At 38.9% G+C, this 23,233-nt stretch overlaps 1 protein-coding gene across 1 annotated transcript in view; it reads left to right on the forward strand.

The window, feature by feature from the left end:
* Positions 1-23,233, forward strand: part of AK9 (adenylate kinase 9) — a 110,864-nt gene that overhangs the window by 15,443 nt on the left and 72,188 nt on the right. Inside the window, 8 exon segments of the mRNA XM_023533389.1 lie at positions 3,585-3,637; positions 3,736-3,832; positions 5,380-5,492; positions 8,606-8,794; positions 12,648-12,776; positions 15,914-15,988; positions 19,656-19,689; positions 19,692-19,753. Coding sequence (XP_023389157.1) covers positions 3,585-3,637; positions 3,736-3,832; positions 5,380-5,492; positions 8,606-8,794; positions 12,648-12,776; positions 15,914-15,988; positions 19,656-19,689; positions 19,692-19,753 — 752 coding nt within the window.

Genomic DNA, 23,233 nt, shown 5'->3' on the forward strand with positions numbered 1-23,233 from the left:
TTAAACTATTCTCATTTTTTTTTTTATTCTTTTTTTCTGATTGGGTGTATTCTGCTACCTTGTCTTCCAATTTGCTGATTCGATCTTCTGCCTCGTCCAATCTACTGTTGAATCCTTCTAGTGTGTTCTTCATTTCAGTTATTGTATTCCTCATTTCTGTCTGGTTCTTTTTTATGGTTTCTATGTCCTTTTTAATGCTTACCGTCTGTCTGTCAAGGTTCTCATTGTGCTCATCCATTCTCCTCATAAATTCGTTGACCATCCTTATAACTGTTATTTTGAACTCTGTCTCTGGTAAGTTGCTTGCCTCCATTTCATTTAGCTTATTTTTTGGAGTTTTCTCCTTTTGTTTCATTTGTGGCATGTTTCTTGGTTTTCTCATTTTATTAGCCTCTCTGTGTTCGTTTCTATGTGTCAGGAATATTGGTTTTGCCTCTCAGCCTTGGCCAGATGGCCTAATGTGGAAAGTGTCCTGTGCGGCTCAGTGGCACACTCTCCCTGCTTCCTTATGCCGGGAGCTCTGGACGTGTCCTTTGTGTGAGTTATGTGTGATGTTCTGTTGTCGCCAAGCCTTTATTGTTGTTAGTAGATCATTGGGTGGGATTACTGTTCAGGCTGACTAATTGTGTGAATTGGCTGCACCCACAGAATAAGAGTTGTTGTGTGGCGGCTGACTCTACTGAGTGGGATTTGCCCTAGCAGGCTTGTGTACTTGTTGCAATCACCCTGTGTGTGTATCACTAATGGAACTAGTCAGGAGTTGCTCTGTTGTGGTCTAGTGCCAGCCTCCAAATGCGTTAGTTTTGTGACCCCTTGGGAGGGGCTCCCCTGTAAGCCAAGGCCAACCCCTGCTTTTGATGGCTCAGGGCTACCTGGTGAGAACTACAAACTGATCTGCTGATGGTTGTTGCCTATGCTGGATCTATAGGTAAGTGGAAGAGACGATGCTGTAGGCAGCTCTCGGTTATCCCCCATCCCTGACCTGTGGCAGTTTAGCAGAGGGACCAGTGTTCTTCAAGGCCTGACACTGCCTATCAGTTGCCTGTAAGACTCTGAAACTGGATGAGCCTCTGGGTGATATGTGTGTTGTGTAGTTCAGGGACCCTAGTAGTCTCCTGGGTCTATTGAGTGAATTTCCCCCTGCCACTGCAGTGTCAGTTTACGTGCCAACACTGTCTCTGTGTCTCCCTGTACAAGTTTCCACTCGTAGCAAGGTCAGCTGCTGTCCACCCTGAGCCTAAATGCGCTACTCCAGGGCAGGGGCAGCTGCCTATCAATGTGCAGCGTGCACTTTGTGTTCTGGATGGGGCAAGAACTTGGGGAGTTTAAGGGCCATCAGGCTAATACAGACCTTTGCAATTCCCTTAAGAGATATTGCAGCTCATACAGGCAACACTGGTCTGTCCACAACTGTTTTCCTCAAAATGCACTCACTGCACTAGCCAAGGTCTATTGCCTGTGATAACTGTTCAACCCCAGAGCCAAGCAGGGTACAGGAGGCTGCTTGTCAATGGGCTGCAGGCACTTTGTGGCTTGAGTGAAGCAGAATCTCAGGGAGACAAGATCTGTTCAGCCAATATAGCCTCAGTTTTGCTGCATTTTCTGTGCCTGGGCATTCCCTCTGTAGACCCAGATCACAGTGAGACCAGCTGCCATCAGGAGCATTCTCACAGACCCCTGTGCTCCCCGGACACAATCTTGCAACTCTTGCAGGCAGCAAAGTTCTGCCTGCTGTTGATTTCCATGCATTGCCCACCCTGTGCCAGCCAAAGTTTGTTGCCTGTGTGGATTAAGAGATTAGGGGATGAGAGGGGCATAGCTGTAGCAGTTCATTGTCATTGGGCCACCTGGGGCAATTCGAGGGTAGGTTGGGGTGAAGTCTCAGAGAGACAATGGCAGTCAGATCAATACATCCTCAGTCTTGCTGCAACTTTGCTAACTGTTGTGAGTTCTCGCAGAAGTCCCAAATCACAGCAAGACCAGCTGCTGTCTGGGACTGGCCCACAGGTCCCCGATATCCACCCAAGTTTGTTTTGGCAGCAGTGATCTGCCTGACCTCTGAAATGCACCTCACAGTGCTGGTCACTCTCTGTGAATGCTTGGCCCTGAATCAGAGCAGGGCTTGGCAGCCATCCAGCAACAAATGCCCCGGGCAATCTGCAGGTTGGGCTGCGTGACTGATCCCCTCTGACCAACGCTTCCTACTGGCTCTGTGGGTGGGGTCTGCACAATCAAGCTGGCATGGTCTGTAGATTACCTTGTAGGGAAGCCAGACTAAGGCACAGTGGTGGCTGCCTTTCCAGCCTTCGTTCTGACTCCAGGTAATGGAGACTTTTTCAGAATGAATCCTACGCAAGCCCCTGACCCACCGCTGGTGTCTCCGGTGAGGGTCTGCAGGTCAGAAAGCCTGTGCGCGGGTCGTTCAAAGGGACGTCCAGGGGCTCAGTCACCTTCCATCTCACCCAGACAGCTGGAATCCCCTCTTTTCTACAGTCAGAGTTATTGGAATCTCCTCTTCCCTAGGCTGAGACCCTGGGCTGAGACCCTGGGCTAGAGAGCCCCCAGATAAGACTAGAACCCCCCTCTCCTTCAGGAGAGCCTCTGCAGCCTCACTCTCCCTCCCGGTGATCCTCCACCACCCGCGGGTGCGGGTCCAGCCCGATTCGCGACTTTGCCCCTCCTACCAGCTTCGATGTGGCTCTTTTATATTATCAGATGTAGGTGTTATGATCAGCTGGACTTCAGGTGATTCTCCACGTTGATTATTTTATAATTTGGTTGTAATTTCAATGTGGACCTGGGAGAAGACAGACTCTGCTTTTACCTAGTCTGCCATCTTCCCCAGAATCAAAACTTTTAAAATTTGAACAACTTTCTTTGGTCAAAAAATTCATTTGTAAGAAATCTTAAAGAATATCAAATGTTCAATAGAGCATTAGCTCCTGGGCCCTCCCCTAGGTCATAGCTCTGTCATTTCTAACTCAGGATCTCTTTTATCAAGGGATAGAATATTTCCTCTTAAAAAGAAAACATGTTATTCAAATTTCAGCCTCAGGACCTCTCTTTCTAATCAATGTTAACTTTTATAACATTTCTTGATGCATGTTTTATTTTTATACAATCAGTATGTGAAATTAATGGGCTCTGGATATAACTGAATGATTATAAAAGTGTCTGGACTAATAATAGTATACTAGTGTATATTTTATGTGATACTTTATTACTTCCAAATCACTGTCATACACACAATCTCATTTCATCCAATTCATGTTCTCTTGCATACTACACAGAGTATAAGCATGCAAAGTACAGAGGTGTTTAGGAAGTTAACTTCCCCAAGATCAAGTTAGCTCCCCTAAGATCCTTTAGGCAGCAGGTGGAACAGACCTGTTTTCTGTGGAATACATTCTGTTGCCTCACGTAGGTTAGGCTTACATGACATAATGTATATAAATGGGCTTTGTAAATACTAAAGTGATATACAAATGTTAGTCTTTGTTATCATTTACAAAACACACAAATATGTTTCTTACTTTGGCAATTCTAATTCTAGTTTGTGCTAATATTTTGAATTCACATTTTAGCTTCAACAGTTTTGGAAGAACAGATTTCCAGTGAAACCGAATCAGGAGTTATGGTAAACAAATCTAAATTTCAAAGTTACGATTTTTTTAAAAAAGCTGTTTATCACAGACATGTTAAATAGTAATGTACAACATCTGTGTTTATTCTTAGTTGCAATCAATACTGATCAGTGGTCACAGTGCTCCAGATGAACTTGTCATAAAGCTAATGTTGGAGAAGCTCAACTCCCTAGAAGTCTCTCACTTTGGTATGTTTATTTTTTATACATCAGTGGCTACAAAGCAGCCTCCAGGGTGCCTACTCTATCTATGATAGTACACACATGGAGGTGCCCAGCAAGGAGTAGCATGGCATCTATCATTCCTCCATTCCTCCATGGCATCTATCATTCCTCCAACATGGAGGGCAAGGTGTTGCTAATGGTGTCGAGGAGATGTAGGACAGGGAGGGGAAGTCCCCATCTATGCTTCCACCTACGTACTTGTCTCTGAGGTTAAAGAGGTTGACAGTAGGCTCAGCAGCTCTGGCGTGTTTACAAGGAAGCATCCCCCTGAGATCTTTCCAGAATTGGGTCTAGAGAACTAAGTTATTCCACTCTGTCTCTCCCACAACTTTTCCCAGGGTTTGGATATAATGATATTGGCCACCCTCAATGGGTAGAGCCCCCAAATCAATTGCTCAGACAGTCCAAATAATAGCCTACCAGGAGAGAGCCAGACCCTATGGAAACTGCATTCTTCTGCTGCCTCCCCCAGGAAAGAGATCAAGTATGAAACTCATTCAAATATACAAGTATACCCGAGGTTTAGCATGCCTGCAGTCACACTTGGAATGCCTGATAAGCTCTCCAGGCAGTGGCAGTTTTCGTAGTAATACACAAGGTACTGGAGAGTTTAGTAAACAGGGTGCCAAGTACCTTTCTGTCATCTACTTGTGATACACAGATGTTGGACAGTGTTGCCAGCAGAGGGAATGAGAGGGAACTATTGTATAATTTCTTGTTGCTTAGAAGAGGAGGGCATGAACTCTAGAGACTGACTGGTCTCTGAAACTGTTCGATCAGGAGAGGTGAGTTGGGCAGGGGTTGAATTCAGTCCAGGGCTAGGCCATGCCATCTCCTTCACCACAGTACCCGCCAGTGGGATATGTCAGACCAGGGCATTAATGCCGGCCATCAAGTCTCAGAGGAGGCAAGCCGGTGACATAATTAAAGAAATTTATTAAAATTACCATGGTGATGGTAAACAGGGTGAATTTCAAGGAGAAGATTTAGGTTTCCAGGTAGGGATGCAAGTCAATGAATGTGCTAAGCCAAACTCATGTTGATAATTTCTTACACTGTATGAGGGTACGTGGGTGTTTTATTACTCTCTATAACTTACATATACATTATACACATATATCCTGCTATATTATAAAATATTAATTTAAAAAAGAAAAATAATAGACTATGGAACCCCTATAATATACCTTTACCATTTATCATATGAGCTTTCCTCAGATGAAAAGAATTATTAGCATGGAATTTCCTTCCCTAGGCTCCTTATGTGCCTAAAATAAATTGATTTGGAATTTTTAAAGATGTCTTTTCCTAGATGAATGGTTTTATTTATTATCAGAAAAGTATTCATGTTTTACTTCCTTAACTATTAATTTAAGATTTTGACAGATGATTTTAAGACCTGTGCTAGTGTTCATTAATAACTAAATAATATTTTATAAAGTAATAATAATAAATGTATGCTCTTACGTATAGATAATATAAAACTTTAAAATTTATATTTTACCATACAGGTTATATTATCACTGAAATACCATCACTTTCACAGGATGCCATGACTGTTTTGCAGCAAATAGAATTAATTAGAAATTTAGATTTGAAACCTGATATTATAATCAATATTAAGGTAAGAATATTAGTTGTTTTTCTAGTATAGTTAACCATTCTTTTCTATGGTAGTGAAATTAAAGGAATGCTTTCAAAAATTTTAAATAGGGAAATAATTTATATATCAATCATAGGGACTGAGTTATACTTTCTTGTACTTCTCTGTGTTTGCACCTGCAGCTCTATCCACAAGCAACACCTCCTTGCCTCTTCACCAGGCTTAATCATGGCATCCTTTGAAAGGTCAGTTCAGGCATCATCTCAGAACTTTCTCCGATGACCACCCCCTACCCGCCAACACACGCAATAACTAATTCTCTCTCTCCCTCTCTCTCTCCTTTCCACGCACACATTACTTACCACAGGAAAGTTACATACTTCTCTGTTGACCATTCACATTGCTCTCTTCTCCCTATTATATTACCTCACTATATTGTCATTGACTGTTTTCCTTCTGGACTCTGCCTTACTCAAAGGTGGGAGCCATGCCTTACTCATATAAATACCAGCTAGCATAATACATGGCAACTAGTAGACATCTAGTAAATTTGCCAGTTAAATAAAATGAAAGAATGAACAAATGACTTGAACGTATGAATGTTAGAGAACACTACTAGACTGGTTAAGAATCAAGGCTGAGTCCTGTTCCGAAGTCTCTCCTTTATCAATTGTTAGAATTTGGTAGATCACAGTCAGGAGCCTCAATTTTCTCTTTACAAAGATGATGACAGCTGCCTCATGGAGTTGTGATAAGAATTCAGTGAAGTGAGAAGTACTTGTTTACATGAAAATGAATGATAAGCTTTTACAGTCATAGCGTCCTGATTCTCCAAAAGGCTTGACAGCTCAAAATAAATTAGATGGTTCTCAGCTCAGGTGTTGGAACCCAGTGGTGTGTTAGGGTAAGCTGTGAGGGAGAGGTGGCCTTGAAGTGTTGAATATGCAGCCCCCGAGAATGTCACACTTGTAAACATGTGTATAATGGAGAGAAGAAAAGAACTCAAACAATTATCTGAAACCAAACATAAAGTTTAAGTCATGGAAAACAATCTACATAGGAAATTAAGATCTGGTGGAAAAAAAGGCTCCAAGTACTTACTAAATTTAGGGCATCAATTTGGTTTTAAACTTGATAAGCCAAAAATAGAAAGGGGAAATGTGACCAGTTATATAAAATTCACATTGTCCATGAAAAGACCAGCCATTTCTCAGGAAAAAAACAAAACTCTCACTAAAAAATGAGAGAATTATCTTACACAAGTCTTAATATAAGGGATTGTTAATATAGAAAAGTCCTGAACCCCATTTATATTATAAGTGTGATTGATAGTGGGTATACACAGCAGTTTCAATAGGGTAGCCAGAGTATAATCAGAGGGCCTTATGTGAGATAGCACTCAGTATAACACACACTTATTTGATGGTTTGGCCTTATTTGGAGATAAAGCCTGGAATTTCTAGAGCAGAAGTTCTTAGCCTGGGATCTACAAATGCTTAAGCATCCATGAACCTCTTGAAATTACATAAAAATTTTATGTGTACATTTTTCTGAAGCAAATGCCCATGGTTTTTGTCATATTCTAAAGGAGTCTGTAATAGGAAAAAAAAAAAAGTTAAAAGCCAGTTATCTATCATAGCAATGATTCTCAGCATACAATCCCAGAGCCAACTGCATCAGTAGCACTCAGAAGCTTGTTAGAAATGCAAATTCTCAGGCCCCAGCCCAGAACTATGGGTCAGAAACTCTGGGGGTGGTGCCGGCTATCAGTGTTGAAAACCCTCTAGGTGACTCTGATGCCTGCTAAAGGTTGAGGACCCCTGCCCTGAGGCTTGTTCTTCAGACTCACCCTCTTATTAATCACTTCCTGCAAGTGAAAACAGGAGACAACTCAAGGCAATCATCAGGGACCCACAATGTGGGTATTCTGCTCAATAAGGGCAAATACATACACATTTTTTTAAATTACCTCAATGGGTTAAAATCTTTTTTTTTTTGTGAAAGATTTGGAAACATAAATAAAAGTCTTGCCTTAATAAATATCTAAACCATCTCCACATAGAGGTGCCCTGAAGAATCAGAAAGCGAGCAAGGAATGTTCTAAAGTTTCTTACTTCCTTATGTGGTACATAAACGATTGGCATCAGAATCACTGAGAATGCTTGTTAAAATTCTAAGCCTCACTCCAGACTTCATAAATCACAAGAGAGAGCAGAAATCTTTATTTACGGTTCTCTATACGCAGTTACATCCTAACGTCTGAGAACTACAACCATAGAATGTCATCTAGAGTTTTTTATCCTAAGAGTGATTTAGAGCAGGATAATCCAGGTTATCATTAATAATGAGCCACAGAGCATGGGCTATGAATCAGAAGGCCTGGTTCCAAGTTGTAGTTCCCCCCCATGACATTGTGATCTGAAACCAGAGTCTTAACCTGCCAGAGCAGTTCTCTGATCTGCAAAATGGCTTTAATCATAACATTGGATCACTTCTCTTACAAGATTAGTTAAAGAACTGAGTCAAATATTACACATGTGAAAGCACTTTGAAGGAAGAAAATTGCTTGTAGACTTTGATTTTGGCTTTTTTTTTTTTACTATCCAGATTCAGTTTTCTCATTTATAAAAATGAAAAGATTAGACTAGATGACCTTTCAGGTCCCATTCGTGACTGCCATTTTATGAGATACTACACCCATAAAACTGTAAATGATAGTAAATATTGCAAATACATGATATTTTTTATTGGAAATATATGGATAGTTCTCATTTTTCTCCATTCTCAGCATTTTCAAGCTAATCTGATAGAATCCACCTGTGTACCTTTGCAGACTAAACTGATTTTCTATTCTATTTCTCTAACTCTTTTTATTGTTCTCTGACCCTCTTTTTTCATCTTAAAACTTCTGATATTTTCTCATATATACTAATTTGGATAAAGAAAAGTGTGGCATAACATAGAAGTTGTATCTTGTGCCTCTCAGCTTGTGATGACATTTATAAAATGACATTTACAATATTTCATGCACCTACAGTTTTAGGAATTTTCTGGTTTATTTATTGCATAATATATGAATAGGAAGTAAAAGAATATTTAACATGCTTTAAGTGATTACTAATGTTGTTCCTTAGTGCCCTGATTTTGATTTATGCCAAAGAATTTCTGGGCAAAGGCAGCACAGCACTACAGGGTACCTATACACAAGGGACCAGTGGGATCCTGAAGTCATTGGGAATCGTAGGAAAAAGAAGAGAGACACACACAAAGAAGGAAAAGGAGAAGAGGAACTGGAAGAGGAAGAAGAGCAAGAAGAAGAAGAGGTAATATCCCAATACCATATAATATACTTTTATAATTCACAATAATTAAATTAAATGATAGCATGGGTAATAGAAAATAGATACTAGAGAAAATTACATTTTCTTTATATTTCTATTTAGTCTGAAGGAAATAGCAAAAATATTTCATATTTTTAAGAACTATTCAATCACACTCTGGAGGTCATCAAGTTTAGCTTTCTTCTCAGTATGGAAGTCCCTTCACATCCTGACAGCTAATCTGCTTCATTTCTTAGCAACAGAGTCATTGATCACCTACTACATATCAAGCACTATGCAAGTCAGAGTGAAGAGTCAGAGTAATAAAAGACAAAGTGTAATGTGGGGACCAAGGTAGCCCAGGTATAATCCAGTTTATGAAGCTAACATAACCCGGATTGCAAACGCTGACAAAGAGAGCAGCACATAAGAAGAAATCTGTAGCCCAGTTTCACATGTACATGTTGTTACAATAATCCTAAAGTCAATACTAGTGGGCATAATGCAGTAGGGCACCAAAAGAATCTTCTACCATGACTTACTGAGGACATTACAATTTAAGAAATCTGTTAACAGGTGATGGACTGGATTTGGCCTGCAGGGATGGGGTGGGCCATAGTTTGCCAATTCTTATTCTACTAAAATACACCTGTGATTTCTAATATAAATTAAAATGTTTATAATTTATAATTTTATATAATTTTTATAATGTCTAATTAAAATTTATTATAAACTTATTATAAATAAATACTATTTCTATTAGAACCTAGACTCTTGTTAATTTATAAATGGACGTATTGCAAATCATTTTTCAAGTAGAATAGATAATTCACAAAGGTTACAGTTTTATTGCCCTGTAGGATATTAAGCAGCCTTGTATCTAATGTTGCAATCTTATTTCAGTGTTTTCGTATACTTTAGCTTTGTCATCCTGCTGGTTCCCTCACTGATGGGTTCAATGTATCTTTGATATTTGTTCTCTCATTTAAGAGTAGATCTTAAAATTTCTCATCACAAGAAAAAAATATTTGCTTATGTGTGGTGATGAATGTTAACTAGACTTACTATGGTGATCGTTTTGCAATGTATACAAATATCAAATCATAATGTCAGACACTTGAAACTGATATACTATTATATGTCAATTATATCTCAGTTAAAAAACCTGTTAATATAAAAAAGCCTATTTAAAAGCCACTTCCATGTGCAAATAAAGCATTAGGTGGTAGTCAGCATCTATTCCAGACTTTTTTTTTTTTTTAAAAAAAAGGAAAACTACATAGCAAATAGGAACAAAAGTATGTCATTTTAGCATGAATAAAGCACACCATCTTAAAGATGGTGAGATAGAGGATCACAACTCACTTAGTTTCAGGGGCCACAGTTATGTCAGTTTGTGATATTGGCCAGAAATACGACCAGGAAGAGTGAGGACTAGAGTAGGCTAGGACTGCATTGTCTAGTGTGGTAGCCACTAACCCCATGTGGCTATTTAAATTCAAATTAATTAAAATGATAAAAATTTTAAAGTTTAGTTCCTCAGTAGCACCAGCCATATTTCAAGTGCTCAGTGACAAACGTGGCCGTGTCTTCCAAATTGGACAGCACAGATATAGAACAGTTCTATTGCTACAGAAAGGTTTTCTGTACAGCTAGAGGGTGCATGTCCTTCTTCAGAGGACAGCTGCCTCTAGGCTCCAGCCCAGCTATTGCCATGTGGGAAAGCTAGCCTATCTTTACCAGGTAGTCTGTTTTTTCCAGAGAACCTGAAATCAGTGTTTTAAAATAAGAATAGTTGGCAACTAATCTGAAACTTTTAAAACACCATATAGGCCAATCCTGGGGGAGATAATTAAATTATGCCTTCAGGCTGGATTCAGCCCCCAGGGCCCAGTTTGCAGTGATCTCTGAATAGTGGTACAGCCATGTTCAGGAGCAAACCTGTCACCCACTTAGGTCAATGGTACAAAAGTGTTTACCCTTAATATATATACATGTAAATGTAAAGAATTTTCCGAACTGCTATAACAGCTTTATTAATGTTCTCATGGCTTCCACTTTCCTCCGCCCTCCCCATCCCATTCCATTCTTTACAAAAACCAGAGTCATTTTTTAAAAATATGACCCTCAGTGACTTTCTAATTTACCTTTAGGTGAAAATCCAAACACTCTCGCATAGCTTACAAGGCCATGGACCCAGCCTCTCTGATCTCACCCCCGCTGTCTCTCCCCTCTTGCTCACCATATTCCAGCCATCTTGGCCTTCCAGCTAGTATTTAACTATGCTGAACTCAATCTCACCTCCAGTCTTTGTACTCCCTGTTTCTTCTCACCTCTGCCTACCACAGTCTCCTCCAGATCCTCTTCACATGCTTGCTCATTTACATCACCAGTATCTCACCCCAGAGATTTCATCTCTAGAGACCATCCAGGAAGCGACTCTCTAACCCAGAAATATACCTTACTATATATGATTTTAAATAGTAGCCACTTAAAAAAAAAAAAAAATAAAAAAGAAACAGGCAAAAGTAATTTTAATACTTATTAATATTTATTTAATATTATATTTTATTTAAGAATGATGTACTTTTCTCATGCTAGATTTTTGAAATCTGGTGTGTACTTCACTTATAGCACGTCCCAACATGCACTTGCCACATTTCACGTACTCAGTTGGTACGTGCGGCCAGTAGCTATCATGCTGTACAGCACAGGCCTAACCTCTTACCCTGCTTCATTTTCCTCATAGCACTTATCTCTTTCTGAAATTACTTGCTTATTATTTGTTTCCCTCACTGAATGTTAGCTCTCTGCAGCAGGAATTGATCCCCCGAGCCTGTAAGGGTCCTTGACGTACAGTAGATACTTAGTAAGAAATTGCGTACCGACCGAATTTACAAGCATCCTAGCAAAGCCCTCTGCTAGAGAGAGGAAAGGATAATGTCTTTTGGTATTAATATATTATTCGACCATTAAAACAGTATTTAAAGCATTTCAAATTATAAAATATCTTATGTAGTAGTTAATATGATTCAAATGGTATAAAATATGGATGTGTATGCATTGATAAAAACTAGAGTTAGTAATTAGATAATAAATATGGTAATGATAATAGAATAATAAATATGATACTGAACACTTTCCAGGCGCTGGGCTGAAAACTTTTACACACACTATTCTCTCTGCCTTGAAATGTTCTTCCTCCAGAAATCTATGTGGCTTTCTCCCTCATTTCCTCTGGGTTCTACTCAAATGTTACTTCTTCAGAGAAACCTTTCATAACCACCTGATTAAAATAGCATCTTCTCCCATCACTCTTCATTCCCTCTATCCTGCATTATCTTTCTTCCTCGTACTTACCACCACCTAACCTGTCATACATTTATTTGTCTACTTTATGTTGTGTATTCCCCAACTGGAACGTGTGCTTTATGATCTCCAGCATCTTAGTTGGTTTTATTCACTGCAGTGTCTCAAGCCCCTAGAAGTGCCTGGCACATAGTTGGCACCCGATCAATCTTTTCTGAATGACTGAATTAAGTAGAAGCTCAGGTATTCAGAGAAAATCTAATTTCTTTGTCTTTAAAAATCTGATGTTCTTCCCCTGCCCTTCCCTACTCATTGAGGAGCAAAAAGAAATTAAATAAATCTCCAAGTCAATTTAAAGTTTTATTTCATCTGATAAAGCCCCCTTAGGGTGTTCACTCTCTCTTAAATAAAAATCCTGTTTCTAATTTTCCCTTCTGCTTGCTTTTCACCTCCAAATGGCATCTTGATATAAGGAGGGAGGAATGTGGCTCATAAATTAAATCATCATTAACATAAAGATATTTAAAATTTCTTCTTTTCTCTTTAGGCAATTATTGCTGAAATGCAGATGGTGGCCGAAATTCTTCAACATCTAGTTCAGAGGCCTGAGGATTATTTGGAAAATATTGAGCATGTTGTTAAACTTTATAAGGAGATAATTCTTCATGTTTTAGAAGTAAGACCAAGATATATTGTGTTCTGTCACTGGTGAAATAGCTTTCACATTTATTTACCCATATATATCATCTGCTTGATTCTCCTCCTCTTGAGTTTGGTAGAATGCTTTTAGAATAAGGCTTCCATCCCAAAGGCTGTTTCATAGAACAATATTATTTTGCTCTTACAAAAGCAGTAGTGTTGCTGAAAAGTCACTATGGGAATTCATTTATGATTGGAGGCTGGAAAACCCATGTTAAAAGACTATTTTGTAAAAGGATTTTCAATCTGTAATTTATGGGTTAGCAAAACAAATATACACTTAAGGGATGTCTTTTAGTCTAGAAGGAATTGTTAATTTATTTAAATTACAATCTAAAGAAGAATTATCCCTAGATTGGTTTCTATGGTTATCTCATTAAAGTTGATGATATATAAATATGATACGGCCATTATATATTGTAATAGGAAAGTTTTAAACATAATTAGCATTTTTTAAATTCGATTATTAAAATTAAAATTACATGAACAGCATATTTTATATGGCTAAAAATCCAAGGAAGACTCTGTCAGATTTGTATTGAAGAGTTATTCAACAAACATTTATTGAACTTGGATATTTGGCCAGACACCATGCTAAGCAATAGAACTAAAAGACAAATAAAAAAGTCTTCAAGGTGCCTCTTCCCATCTGATAAACTAAAATAATTTATTTTATGCTGTTTTCTAATGTTTATATACTTTTAAAGAAAAATATGTGAATCATTTTCATTCTCATTAGCTTCTCTCCAAAATGAAGACCAAATTTAATTGTTTTCTTATGTATAACTTTTATTCCTCCCTTCCCCCTCTTCTATCCTTGGCCTTTAAACATAGCTTCGTTAGAGTAATCTGCATGTCTATCTGTAATGTTCTTTTTTTCTTCTAACAAAAATAGCCTGCATAGTCCTTAAGTGGTTGACACTCGATATGAAATAAAGCATAATTAAAACTAAATTCAGAAAATCAGAAAACTATATTCATATTGGGAGTAGAGATGGTTCCTTCAAGCACAGGGACCAGGTCTTACATCCTGGCATCACTGATGCCCAGTGTAGTGCCCAAAGTCTGGCAAGTAGTAAATGCTTAACAGGTGTTCGGCTGAACAAATAATGAGATCATAAAGGAAAAAAATGATAGCTTCGACTTCATTATATGTAAGATTTCTGGAAATAAAAATCTTTTAAAACTTTACTCAAAAGACAACTGGAAATAGATACACATCAATTATGAAAAAGTCATAGAAATTATTTTTAAACCTATAAGTTCCCACCCTACCTAGAAAATTGGGCACAAAAAATGTGAGCAGTTCACAAAAATGAAAGACAATAGGGTAACAGGCCTCTAGAAAAATGTTCAGCTTCACCGATTATAAAGAAATGCTAATCTAAATAATGAAGTATCACTTCCATTTCTAATGCTAGCAGGTATATAGTAAAGCAAACACTGAAGACTTGCTGAATGAATAGAAATCAGTATGGTCATTTTTTAATAGCTTGTCATAAAAAGTCCAGAAGTGGAAAACTTCTAGGCCTTGCTACAAAGCATAGATAAGAATTGACTGTCCTAGTGCCAACAAAGCAAGAATTTAAAAACCAAGACCTAGACTTTAGGCCTAGGTGACACCTGATGACCAGTAAAACTATTGTTTATATGGTAACTCCAGGGTACTGATGTATAGAGAGGGAAGCGGGGGAGAGCCAGAAAAGGTAGAAACCTGCAATTCTAGCCTCCTCTGACCTGGATGAGATATCAGTGCCCTTGGGACCACCAAAATTCAGTATACCTATAAGAGACATGAGGAAGTGAGTGGGAGCAAACTAACTTGAATAATCTTCTGGTTTATATCCTGCTTCAAGAGTAATCCAAGACTAAGTCCTCATTCTTACCTGTCTTTGAATCCCAACTTGATTCCTGGTCTCACCTGGTGCATGTATTTTTAACCTTAGGAGTGTTCACACCTTTTGACTTAATAAGTCCACTCTTAAGAATCTAGCTTAAGGAAAGAATCTCAAATACAGAAAAGCATCATGTGCTTCCTTGTTCAGAATATGATTATTTATGGTTAAATACATAATGCTGGTATAATGTGTTCTCTGTCTAGAAGAAACTCTTAAAACTCCATCTTGCACAGTATTGTGAAAGGGAGAATTAAAATGATTTTGTTTAGACTATTACAATAGAGAGAACCTTCATCGATGAAGGCCTTCTCAAAGAAAAGGAAAGGGGCCTGAAGTTTTATGGAGGCAGGTAAATAAGTGAGCCATTCTCAAGTCTTATGGGAATCAGGAAGGATGGAGACGGATCTTATTCAAGTCCTTGAAGGAGGGTGGAGGTGACTCTCGACTCTCAATGATCCCTACTTTTTGAGAACACAGAACTCAGATAGTGTTCAACATTGCCAGTGTACAAAAATAAAATCCAGTGGATTTTAGATTTTAATATTACAAACAAAAAATACCTTAAGAAAATTAGAAGACTATTAACATAAGCTTGAGGTAGAGAAAATCTAATTTAAGCAAGAAAGGAATTCCAGAAACAATGAAAACAGATATATTTTATTGTAAAAATATTTTATATTACAGAAGATACCATAAACAAAGATAAATAATAGCAAGGTAAAATATTTGCCATTCCTGTGGTGGATAAGTGTTAAAGACTTTCCATAAATGTTAGGGAAAAAAAAATCTAATAGAAAAATGTACAGAGGTTATAATTAGGTAGTATACAGAGATCTGGGTGCTGAACCTTGCTCATAGCCAAAGGAACAAAAAGTAAAACAAACCAATCCCATTTTTCAATTATCAGTTTGGCAGAAATTATTTTATGAATATATGCAGAGAGACAGATGACCCTGAACATTTTCTAATGGGAAGGACTCTAAGACTTCAAAGTAGAGAAAAAACGAACAAACAAAAAGACAGAAAGAATAAAATTCATGGTAAGAAGACTAGGCTTTTGCAAATGATCTCTTGAGCACTGGAAAATACCATACATTATGTCATGTATAAAGCAATTTAGCTTTGAAGGTTTTTTCGTAGTTTATTAAGATTCAGATCTTGCCTTCAGTTTTCCCAATGAACCTGAATTATAAGATTTCTTCTCTATTGTCTGCAGGAAGTAATGGCTGAACACAATTCCCGGTTTCTCATTGAACTAGATGGAAATAAGCCCCCAGAGGAGCTCTTCATGGTAAGTATAATGTTCAGTAAGAATATCCCAATTTGGAAAATCAAAAAAATTTTGACTGGATTGTACTTATTTTAATACACATCAGAAATTTATTTACATTTTAAAAACTATTCATTTTTGAAAAATTCATTTTAACACTTAAAAATATGATGTTGTACTTATTCCTTTGTCTGTATTTAAAACTACATTAGAATTTAAAATCTCCATATGACAAAAAATGCCTCAAAGAAAAGTAAAAACAAGTAATAGCAATAACACATGATAAGGTACTTAATGTGAAACATTGGGGAAATGCAAATCAAAACATTAATGAAATACTACTTCACACCCACTAAGATCAATTTTTAAAAATTTAAAAATAAACAGGCACTAACAAGTATTGGCAAGGATGTGGAAAAATTGGAACCTGCATACATTGCTGATGGGATTGAAAAATGGTGTGGCAAAAGGGTAGAACCTAGTCTGGTGAAGAAGTCCATCTGTCTGAAATTATTTTTAAATTGAAACTCTAAGGATGAGTAAGAATTAGACCTTGAAGGCTAGGAGAGGGGAGGTAGGTAGTACAGTGGTTCATGTTGAAAGAAGAGTCTATGTGAAGCCCCAGAGGCAAGAAATAGCATAGTGAGTTGTAGGGCTGGAACATAGATGTGGCTTAGGGGGCAGGGAGGAGTGGTAGAATAGTGCCAAGACTTTAGGAATAAGCAGGGGTTGTACCAACAAGGACCTTGTAAGCCCTGTTAAAGAGTTTAGACCTCTTCATGAGAGAGTGGGCAGCCAGCAAAAAGTTTTAAGCCAGAGAATGAAAATGATCCTATTTCTATTTAAGAAAGATTACTCAGACTGCAGTGCAAAGAAAAAAAAAATTTGGAGAAAAATAAAATTGGTGGTAGGAAGACAAGTACTGGCTTTTTCAGTAAGTCAGGTAAGAGATGATGTCCTAACCTAGGGTAGTGACTGTGGGAATGCACAGAAGACAGACCTGAGAGATATTTAAGAAATCTGCATGACAGGACTTGATGAATGACTTCCTGTAGGAGTTAAGGGAGAGAAGAGTCAGAGATAATGCCTAGATTTCTGGATTGATATAATTGATCTCCACGTAGTAATAATGCTACTGGTGGAGCCAATTATGGAGATCTTCAACTGGAATATGCTCTGGCTAAGATCATCAGTGATCTCCTGACCAAAGCCACTGGTCACTTTTCAGTCTTGATCTAATTCACCTAGAAGCAACATTTGACTCAGCTCATCACTTCTTTCCACTCTTTTTCCTCCCTTGGCTTCTTGGACTCCACACTACTATGGTCCATTCTCCCTCACTGGACACTCCCATCTCTAACCTCTAGTGTCGGAGGATCACAGAGCTCACTCCTTGTTCACTCTTCTCGGGCTACCCTCACTGCTTAGACAACTTTATCCAGTCCAATGATTTTAAATACCTTCTAAACTCTGGCAACTATTATATTCATATTATTATCCCAGACCTTTCCCCTGAATTCTGCACTTGTATAATCAACTGCTACTCAATATATTCAATTGGATGTTGTATTGGAAAAACTCTGTTTTCCACCCGTGAGTCTTTCTTTACCCTCACACAGAACACTTTGCTTCTTTTACTTTTAGTCACCAAATGTGTGGATGTTTTCCCCCACACCAAGCAATCCTCTGTGACACCAGCTAGGTGTCCTAAAGTTTAATTCAATTCTCAAGCTGTCTACCTGGAGATAGTGTCAGCTCCCATAGGTTGAGGGTTCAGTCCCAGAAAACTGTTCCCACCCCACTTCAGATGCCAATCACAAGTAGTAGGTTTCCAGGTTAACCCCAATTTCTGTCCAACTTGGTTATAGATTGGAGGTTTCCATAACCCCCTCTTAAGGTTTGATTAACTTGCTAGAGTGGCTCACAGAACTCATGGGAATACTTACTTACATTATTTACATTACCAGTTTATTAAAAGATATGATAAAGAATACAGATGAACCACCAGATGAAGAGATACACACAGGGCGAGGCCTAGAAGGGTCCCAAGTTCTGGAGCTTCTGTCCCCGTGGAGTTGGAGTGTGTTGCCCTCCCAATGTGGATGTGTTCACCAACCTGGAAGCTCTCCAAACCCCAAACTATTGGGACTTTATGGAGGCTTTCTTAGTTATTAACTGTTTCTAGCCCCTCTCCCTTCTCTGCAGGATAAGGGGTGATGCTGAAAATTCCAAGCTTCTAATCATGGCTTGATCTTTCTGGTGACCATTCAGAAGCCCCCATTCAGAAGCCATTCAGGAACTTACTCATAGTCACTTCAATAGAACAAAAGATGCTCCTAGTGCTTTATCACTTAGGAATTTACAAGGGTTTGGGGAGTTCCGTGCCAGGAATCAGAGGCAGAAACCAATATATATTTTCTATAACCTCACAGATGTAATCTCGGATTTAAATATGCAGGGTAAAACTCACGATCCACCATCATCACCACCTTGTCTCAAAAACATTCTTCTCACAGTATTCCCCTCTCAGTAAATGTCAAATCCATCCTTCCAGCTGCTCTTCTCTTTTTCTCACATCGTATATCAAACTATCAATCTTAAACATCAGGCTTCTGCTTCAAAATATATCCAGAACTTCACCATTTTTTTGCAACCTGGGATACACTTTCCTCAAGGAGAAGGCAGAAACTCCAATAGGCCTGGTTTAAATTTGCCAAGCACACAGCATGTTAAGGCCCTAGTTGGCACTGGTACCCTGGCACATCTGCCCACCTTCTATTGGCCAAAACAAGTTACATGGAGAAGCTCAATACAAATGGGATAGGGAAGTGTACTCTATCCAACGCAAACTAGGGAATTAACAGGGGAGGAGAAGGAAGGGTGAATTGTGAACAAATACAGTCTACCACAGATTACCATATGCCATCAGGACTTTGTCTCACCATCTCTTATCTCAGACTCTGTGTTTCGAATTCTTCCACAGAGTGTCTTAGGGCTGCCATAAGAAATATCATAAACCAGGTGGTTTTAAATGACAGAAATTTATTCTGTCATAGTTCTGGAGGCTAGAAGTCCAAAATCTAGGTGTTGGCAGGGTCATACACCCTCCAAAGTCTCTAGAGAAGGATCCATCCTTATCTGTTCTGGCTTCCGGTACCCCACCCCTAGGCATCCCTTGCCTTGTGGCAGCGTAACTCCAGAATCTGCTTCTATCTTCATATGGTTGTCTTCCCTCTCCCTGAAGATGTCCCATAGAGGTAGACCTCTGAGGACATGAATATTTGGGGACCAGAGGGCAGACTGTTATAGGTTGAATTGTGTCCCCACAAAACATACTGAGGTCCTAACCTCCATTACCTGTAAATGTGACCTTATTTGGAAATAGGATCTTTTCATTATAATCAAGTTCAGATTCAGTCATGCTGAATCTGGGTGGGCCCTCATGCAATATGACTGGTGTCCTTACAAGAGAAGAGCCTCAGATACACGGGGAAAAGATAGCTATGTGACAACAAAGGCAGAGATTGGGATGATGCATCTAAAAGCCAAGGAACACCAAAGATTGCCAGCAAATAATCAGAAACTAGAAAGGAGCGAGGGAGTATTCCATTCATGGGCTCATCACTTTTTCAGAATATTTGAAATGTTCAAATGTCAATGTATTTAAAGATTTGTTCTTTAAATTTAGACAGTTATGGATCGACTTAAATATCTGAACCTAAGAAAGCAGCTATTTTAACTAAACTTCAGAGTGCAGAGGAAGAAATGAATGAAACAATTGAAAATGTAAGTTATCTTTAACTCTTTGAAAGTGTTCCTTTTCACTATATGTTGTTACTTTAATTTGTATCCTTCCAGGGTTTAAAGGAGTTTCAGGATACCTTTTATAAAAATGGATTTGATTTCTGGGAAGAAGTTTAATATTAGCACAATATTCTTATAGACACTAAATACAACAAAATCAAAGTTGTGAAGCAAAGAAAAATAATAAAAGCAAAACAATCAACCATAGGAAGGAATAATGAGGAAGAAAGGAAGGAAGGAAAGAAGGAAGGAAGGAGGGAGGGAGGGAGGGAGGGAGGGAGGAAGGAAGGAAGGAAGAGGAAGGAAGAGGAAGGAAGAGGAAGGAAGAGGAAGGAAAAGGAAAGGAAGAAACCGGGTTCACTTTAAAAAATGTGCAGCACCAAAAAAGGCAAAGACATAAAAGCCCTCAACGCCATAAGTACTCATTTATTTGTTCGATCATTCAACCAATTTTTTAGAATAACTACTATGTTCCTGGCACTGGCATATTATACATGTGATGGAGATCAAATTGTAATTACTAAGTGCTCAAAAGTCCACAGGGCTTTAGTATATGTGCTGCCAAAGTGAGCACACACAAGGACTTTAATTAGAGGAATTGACCTATTCTAGAAAGTTTAGTTTCTCCTATATAAATCAAAATTAAAAAACAAAAACCAGAATTATAAATAGGTATCATAATTCAAATAAAGTAATCTTTGAAGAGAGGTCACTTTGTTGTCCTGTACTCTGTAATCCCTCTCCCTGAAGATGTCCCATAGAGGTCCCATAACTGGAACACATTCTGGGACTTCAGTAGCACCAACCGGTGCGCAGGAGGAAAAAAGGTGGGCCTGGGGATCACAGAGGCTGAGTCCCAAACCTCCTCCTCCAGGTCATTATTGAAGGAAAATTTTAAGTATCCATAAAACCTGGGAGAATTTCCCACCTAGAAAGTTTATCCTTAGAAATTATTGCCCTCATAGGCATAGGAGTAAGGTTATAGTTCATAAGATGTGACTAAGATGTCTGCCCTCTTTTTCATAAAAAGGGCAGAAGTCGTGACGGTGCACAATGCAGTCATTATTCAGATATTCTTTAAGCAGTATTTCTCCCTGGCAATCCAAATCACCTCTAAGAGAAATCACCTGGGAAGCTTACTACAAATATGCCTTCCTTAGGCCCATGCCCCAGACAGATTGAACCAGAATGTCTGGATGTGGGACCTCAAAAGATATTTTTACTAGATCCAGAGAGGATTCCTATACCCACTTAAGAGTAAGAAATCCCTGCTTTAAAGTTTAGGATAATGAAGAACCTGGCTGATCAAGATTGATAAATCTTGAAGTTCTTGTGTGTTTTGAATGGACTGTCCTTCAGCTAAAGGCAGGTAATTTTAAGAAAATCAATATAAAGATCTTGAATAGACGTTTCTCCAAAGACTTACAAATGATCAATAGACACATGAGAAGAATCTCAACATCACTAGTCATTAAGGAAATGCAAATCAAAACTACAAGATTACTACCATTAAGTGTTTAAATGTGTGTGTGTGTGTGCGTGTGTGTGTCCAAAAAATGAAAAATAACAAGTATTGTCGAGGATGGTACAGCCACTGTGTACAACAGTTTGGTATTCCTGAAAATGTTAGAGACTTACCATATGATCCAGCATTTTTACTGATAAGTATATACCCAAAGGAATTGAAAGCAGGAACTCAAACATATTTGTACACCAGTGTTCATAGCAAATAGCCAGGAGGTGGAAATAATCCAAATATCCATCAACAGATGAATGGATAAGCAAAGCATGGTATATGCATACAATGGAATATTATTTAGCTTTAAAAAGAAATGAAATTCTGATGCATGCTAAAACATGGTTCAACCTTGAAAACATTATGCTAAGTGAAACAAGTCAGACACAAAAGATGGATAGTGTATGGTTACACTTATGATTAGACCTAAGTGAGGTACCTAGAATAGGCAAATTCATAGGGGCAGAAAGTAGAACAGAGATTACCAGGGGCTGAGGGAAGAAGGGGAATGGGGAGTTATTGTTTAAAAGGTGCAGAGTTTCTGTTTGGGTTAATGAAAAAGTCCCGAAGATGGATAGTGGTGACGGTTGCACAACATTTTGAATGTACTTGATGCCACTGTGTTGTACACTTAAAGATAGTTAAAACGCTGCGTTTTGTGTTATTTATATTTTACCACTACTAAAAAAAATTGTTAATTTTTTTTTAAAAACCTCCTTGAAGATTCTACAGTACAGCCAGGGTAGAATACCACTGGCTTACAGGGCTGGGAGGCACAGAGACCCTCATGGGAACTCGGACTCCCTGGAAAAGGGTGTGAGAGCTGAAACACGTGATGAGCCATTAGCGAGGAGGGGGATGTGTGGGTGGGTGGGGATGTGGGTTTGTGTTTGAGGTGGGAGGAAACACATGTCAGACTGGCATCCAGCACAGACAGTGACAGCACTGGGTTTCAAAGCAGACAAATCTGGACTCAAATTCCACATCTACAGTCTATCAAATCTGTGACTTTCTTAACCTTACCCTTTGTTTAGTTGCTTAAAAAGGGGGTAATATCCCCTACCACATAGTATTATTATAAAGATTATATGAGATTATGCTTGTAAAGTGCTTAGGACCAAAAGTAATATTCAAAATATTTAACAGCTGTATTGCAGGGGCAATGCTGGCTTCAAAGGCTAATGACCTGCACAGTCGTCTAAGACCTCAAGCTTAGAAGGGCCCCACAATTAGTTTAATGGTCTGCTGCCACAGTCTTGAAATTCTTAATAACTTTAGAACAAGGGCCCTGCATTTTCATTTTGTACTGGGCTTGGCAAATTAACTGATGCTGTGCAGGGGCATTGACCCCATCACAAAAGAGCTGGCAGCAAAGCTGATGAGCTGTGCCAGACATTGCCTGCCTAGTTGCTGGACCATGGGATGGTCCAGAGGTTCTCACCGTAAGGCTCAAATGGAAGGGGAACTTGAGTATAGTGGCTGTAACTGCTAACTTTCTCATGCCTCCCCCTTGCCATGTCTGGGGCCCCTCTCACAAGATCCTCTGGTGCAGTCTCTCCAGAAAGTAAGCCTCCAGTCTAATGACTGAAGGAGAGATCGTTTGAAAATGCAAATCGTAGGGCTGAGGGAATGGGTAGTTGGCTGACTGAGTGAAATGGATAGGGGTTCTGGCTACTAGCATCTCCTTTTAAAGGTTTTCAACCAATCCTCCTGTCTTCTGCTGTCCATTCACCCCCTTCAGAGGTGCCTGGTGTCAACAGGTCCTGAGCCTCTCGAGGATTTTGCCAAGTGAATCAACTTGATTCTTGCCGTCCCCACCGCACCTCACACCCATCCCTGCCACCACAGACACTGAGCCTTTACCTTTCTCTGTTCTAAGTCACTTACCACTTGTCTATCTGCTGTCTAGCTTCAAAAATGTGTAGCTGTGGCAGGTCAGCTGTCAG

This window comes from Pteropus vampyrus, unplaced genomic scaffold (genome assembly GCF_000151845.1).
Source record: "Pteropus vampyrus isolate Shadow unplaced genomic scaffold, Pvam_2.0 Scaffold101, whole genome shotgun sequence".
Taxonomy (NCBI): domain Eukaryota; kingdom Metazoa; phylum Chordata; class Mammalia; order Chiroptera; family Pteropodidae; genus Pteropus; species Pteropus vampyrus.